General features: G+C 36.3%; 1 protein-coding gene across 1 annotated transcript in view; it reads left to right on the top strand.

Moving 5' to 3' along the window:
• NUDT21 (nudix hydrolase 21) overlaps nucleotides 1–4,397 on the top strand; it is a 16,881-nt gene extending 12,484 nt beyond the window's left edge. The window contains exons 5-7 of the mRNA XM_008702621.2: nucleotides 1,580–1,655; nucleotides 2,753–2,867; nucleotides 4,120–4,397. Coding sequence (XP_008700843.1) covers nucleotides 1,580–1,655; nucleotides 2,753–2,867; nucleotides 4,120–4,141 — 213 coding nt within the window. The 3' untranslated portion in view covers nucleotides 4,142–4,397. The remainder of the gene's footprint in view (nucleotides 1–1,579; nucleotides 1,656–2,752; nucleotides 2,868–4,119) is intronic.
• Nucleotides 4,398–4,611: the final 214 nt, after the last annotated feature.

The following is a 4,611-nucleotide window of genomic DNA, read 5'->3' as shown; positions in this document are numbered from 1 at the left end:
TTTTTTTTTTTTTTTTTTTTTTTTTTGTTTCTGAACATTCTTTGATTAAATTGGAAGCTCAGTAATAAGACAAAAGTTTTCCAGGCTACTCTCTGAATACTCTCATTCATCTCCCTTACCAAAGTCCTAGGACAGTTCCCTTCACTGACTGAACCCTAGGGTTGGTTCTGCTAGCATGAGATAATAACGTAAGCATTGTGTGTTTATTTAATACACTTGGAGTATTGGTTATGTGTCAGCAGGAAAAGAGCATGACACCATCTCCCTGTCTTGTATAAAGTGCAGTTGGCTTAAAAAAACTCCCAAGATGAAGACTGGAGAAGAAAGTATTAAAAGAAAAGGGACATATAGCCACGAGTAGAAGAAAATTGCGGTAATGCCAGTCACTTTGGTTTGGTCATGGTTTAGGAGCTTTTGTTGTATGTGAACTACAGGTCTCCTGTAGCCTGTGTTGTTCAAACTTCTACTCACCAGTTTGTCATTGCCAGTGTGCCTAGTTTTCATGATTGTGTTGTCTTCAAAGCCTGGGACAGTTGTCTTCATTCATCATACCTTAGGGATGGCTCTGGTGTATCATTATTCTAACTTGAATACTGGGTTATCCAATGGGGTAGCATAGTGGGGAAAAAATAGGCTTTTATCGTTAAATAAGGGTTGAATAGATGAGGTTGAATCTTGGTGTCACTACTTAGTTGTGGAGTCTTGGGAAAGACATGTAGCTTCTCAGTTTAAGTTCTTACATAAAATGCGGGTGATGTTTCCTCCTTTTGGCCGCCTCTGTTTTATCCTACTCTCCCCTTGTATCTGTTTTCAGCACTTTCCAATTCCCCTGCCCTCAAATAAAATTCCCAAAGCCAAAGTAGATTTTTCTGAATGTATGTGGGGAGGTGCTCAGGTGAGTTCTCTATCTCCACCTTTTCAGATTCACTATGCCAGAATTCTTTCTGAGGTAGCAACCTCCCCTCTCTAATTCTCTTTAGAATCCCTTAAGTTCTCCAAAATATTTTCTCCATTTTCACAAGCAACTTGACTCTAGCTGACAGGACCTCACTGAGACTACTCATCTGGTGTTCCTGAAATGTGTGTCTGGGCTGTGTGTGTGTGTGTGTGTGTGTGTGTGTGTGGCATTGTTGGGGGAGGAGTGTCTTGTCAGATACCTCATAGGCCATATTTAAACTTCTAATATAGTAAACTTCATTGGGTTGTAAATTTCTCAAGCTGTAAATCCTATGACTACATATTTAATTGACTTGAATGGTTGAATGGTTTATTACTCATTATGTTGTATTTATTAAGCATTTTATCTATTATAACATCTGTTAGGTACCAGGTTCTGGTAAAGGGAAGACTAGAAAGAGTTCTGTTTCTCCCAGCAGTTCATGCTATATTGGAAAGAAATATAAAGAAATAAATGAAACCACAGGATACATGTTAAAATTGTGTTGGGATTATGAGGAACTTGGTCTCAGAGGGTTGATACTTGATCTTAACTTCTGAAGTGGGAAAAGTTGATAAGTAAAGGCATGGAGGTATGAGGGATATTTTGGCAAATACAAATTATTCTCTTTTGTGATTTTAGTACCCATATATTCCTGCACATATTACAAAACCTAAGGAACATAAGAAGTTGTTTTTGGTTCAACTTCAAGAGAAGGGTAAGTTATTTTGTTTTTGAATGCAGCCATCTGAAAACTTTTGTAGAGTAATTTCAAGAATACTTTTATTTGTATTTTCTTCAAGTTCCTTGAATTTTTGGATTTATTGTGAAAATTAAAAGAAAATAAAAACATACTATGTATGTACAGAATTAACTAGTGTTTTTTTTAAAGATTTTATTTGTTTTTTAAAGATTTTATCTTGTTTGTTTATTTTTTAAAGATTTTATTTATTTGAGAGAGAGTGTCAGCGCCATTGTAAGCGGGGAGCGGCAGAGGGAGAGAGAGAATCTCAAGTGGACTCCAAACTAGTGCAGAGGCCTGAGCCGAAATCAAGAGTCAAACGCTTAACCCACTGAGCCACCCAGGCACCCCAGAATTAACTAGTTCTTCTCATAGATGTGCCTGCCAGTTATGCTATTGGGGGAAGAGTAAATTTAACTAGAGTCTAAAATACCAGATTGTAGTGTTTTAAAATACCTGTTGAGCTTCTGGTACTGCTATTCACATTGTGATAAACTGAAACTTTTATGGGACAGAGGAATTAATTTTTTAAATACCATCTTAGGCTTGTACATTTTAACAAATAATTATTTCTTGTCATAGTCTTAAAATGAAATATTAAAATAAATTACAAACCCAGAGGCTCTGCTCTTCTCCCGTTGTTCCCAGGGCCAGCACTTAGAAGATGCTCTCACTTGTTAACAGCACTAACTATGGGGGTACCTGGGTGGCTCAGTTGGCTAGGCATCTGCCTTTGGCTTTGGCCTGGGATCAGGGTCTTGGGATCGAGCCCTGCATCATGCTCCTTGCTCAGCGGGGAGCCTGCTTCTCCCTCTCCCTCTGCCTGCTGCTCTCCCTGCTTGTGCTCTCTCCTTCTCAAATAAATGAATAAAATCTTTAAAAAAAAAAACAAAACCCAACAACACTGACTATGAACTTTGCTTGAAAGATAACAGCCAAAATGTATTAAAGAGAACTATCTTTTTCCTCAAAAGTTTCTCAAATGTAAAACTGGTGATTACTTTATAAATGAATTTTAAGCAGTGATTATGTGAGAATTTATAGAAAATGAATACTGTTTTGTTTTGTTTTAGCCTTGTTTGCAGTCCCTAAAAATTACAAGCTTGTAGCTGCACCGTTGTTTGAATTGTATGACAATGCACCAGGATATGGACCCATCATTTCTAGTCTCCCTCAGCTTCTGAGCAGGTATGGAAAGTTGAACTTTTGTGGCTGATTCATCTAAATTGCTTGATTTAAAATATTCTGAGCTGCTTGAGAAGGGATAGTTATGAATTTTGGTCTTTAAGGAAACTAAGACTGTAGATCGATTCTTAGTTCATGTACAAGCCATAGATTAAATATGACTGACTAAAATTAGTATCCCCAGACTCCAAGTTGCAGCATGACATTCTGGTATTTGGGTGAGTGCTCTTCCCCACATCTGATATCTTTGTCACTAAGTCTGAAGTCTTTATTAAAAGAAGAGATGGTAAAATGGCAGTCAGCACTGTATAATAAAATTGAGGGGAATTATCTATATGAAAATGTGGAGAATTGAATCTCTTGGTGTAATATGTTCTCTTTCCTCTTTGAAATGTGTTATGTTTAGGTCTACTGTACATGGAGTTTGGTTTTTTGTTTTGTTTTTTGCAGATAGAGGTATAAGAAATGCATTTTTAAAAAAAGTTGACATACTGGTTGAGGTCCTTAGAGTCTTCTGTAGATAGGAGTCACAGAGCAATGTGGTGGCTAAGAATATAGATGCTATGGGTAGCGTTTGGATTTGAATTCCACCTTTAATAACTTCCTGGCAAGCGATTATACCTATTTGCTTATTTCTTCACCTGTGAATCAGGGTAGTAGTCCCCACTTCATAGAATTGTGAGGAGCAAGTAAAAAAATGCATGTAAACTGCTTAGGACAGTGCCAGGCACCTGGTAAATGCTTAAAAAATGTGAGTTCAAAAACCGTCCCAGTAGTGATTTTGGCCTTCTGTGAAAACTTGTTGAGTATGAAATTGATTCTTTCCATTTTGTTACACTAATCAAACTATCTTTTGCTCCTCTTCTTTGGTCTGCTGATGGGTTAAAAGTGGAAGTATGAGATTTGAAAAAGAGTCATAGAAAACATTTATTTGGACACCACTTATCAGGTATCAGGAACTATGCTGAGTGGCATAATACAATAAAGCATAAAAATTTTCCTTATCTCAAGGAACTTGTTAGTGGATAATTAATCAAATGTACAACTGATAAATTTTTTTAATTGTAAGTATTCAACAGGACTAGTATTTAATGTCTAAGACGAGACAGGTGAGAGAAAAGGATGTTTTGATGTAGAAAATGCCAAAAATGTCAAGGGAGGGTAGAAGTGTCCAAGTTTTCTCTATCATCTAAGATAAAAAAACTTTGTGAATAATGCTCTTTTTAATAAAGATATTGTTCTTTCTAAAATTCAGGTTCAATTTTATATACAACTGAATTCCTGCACAGTGGAGAAGTAAAAGAAGCCGTCTCTGTGAGCACAGCTATACACAGTGTAGAATAAACATGGTAGAAAAGTTGTTTTTTGTTTTTTATCTCTTTCCCAATCCCTAAATTGCTACCTACTTCTGTTGTTTGAATAGTAAAGTTACTATGAAGAACTAGATAGTGGCGTAAACAAATGTGATAATGTTTAATTTACTTTTTGGTTCTACGCATACTTTTTTGTACAACATTAAAGAATATGAACTTCTTTCTATTTGTATTTTTTTTTTTAATTTTCACATTAAACGTGTAAAATTCTTACAGGTGAGGACAGTTTTTTTTCCCCCTGCTCCTAGGCTGGTGATGTTAAGAGACAATGTCAGGTTTAGGTCAGTTGAGTATATGGGACCCTTGTTCCGATGCCGTTTTAGGGGATATACTCCAAGACTGTGTTCTAGATTTTTATGATGAGAAACTTCCAT

This window comes from Ursus maritimus, unplaced genomic scaffold (genome assembly GCF_017311325.1).
Source record: "Ursus maritimus isolate PB19 unplaced genomic scaffold, ASM1731132v1 scaffold_19, whole genome shotgun sequence".
Lineage (NCBI taxonomy): Eukaryota > Metazoa > Chordata > Mammalia > Carnivora > Ursidae > Ursus > Ursus maritimus.
Note: the sequence above shows the minus strand (reverse complement) of the source record. Positions and strands in the feature narration are given on the sequence as shown.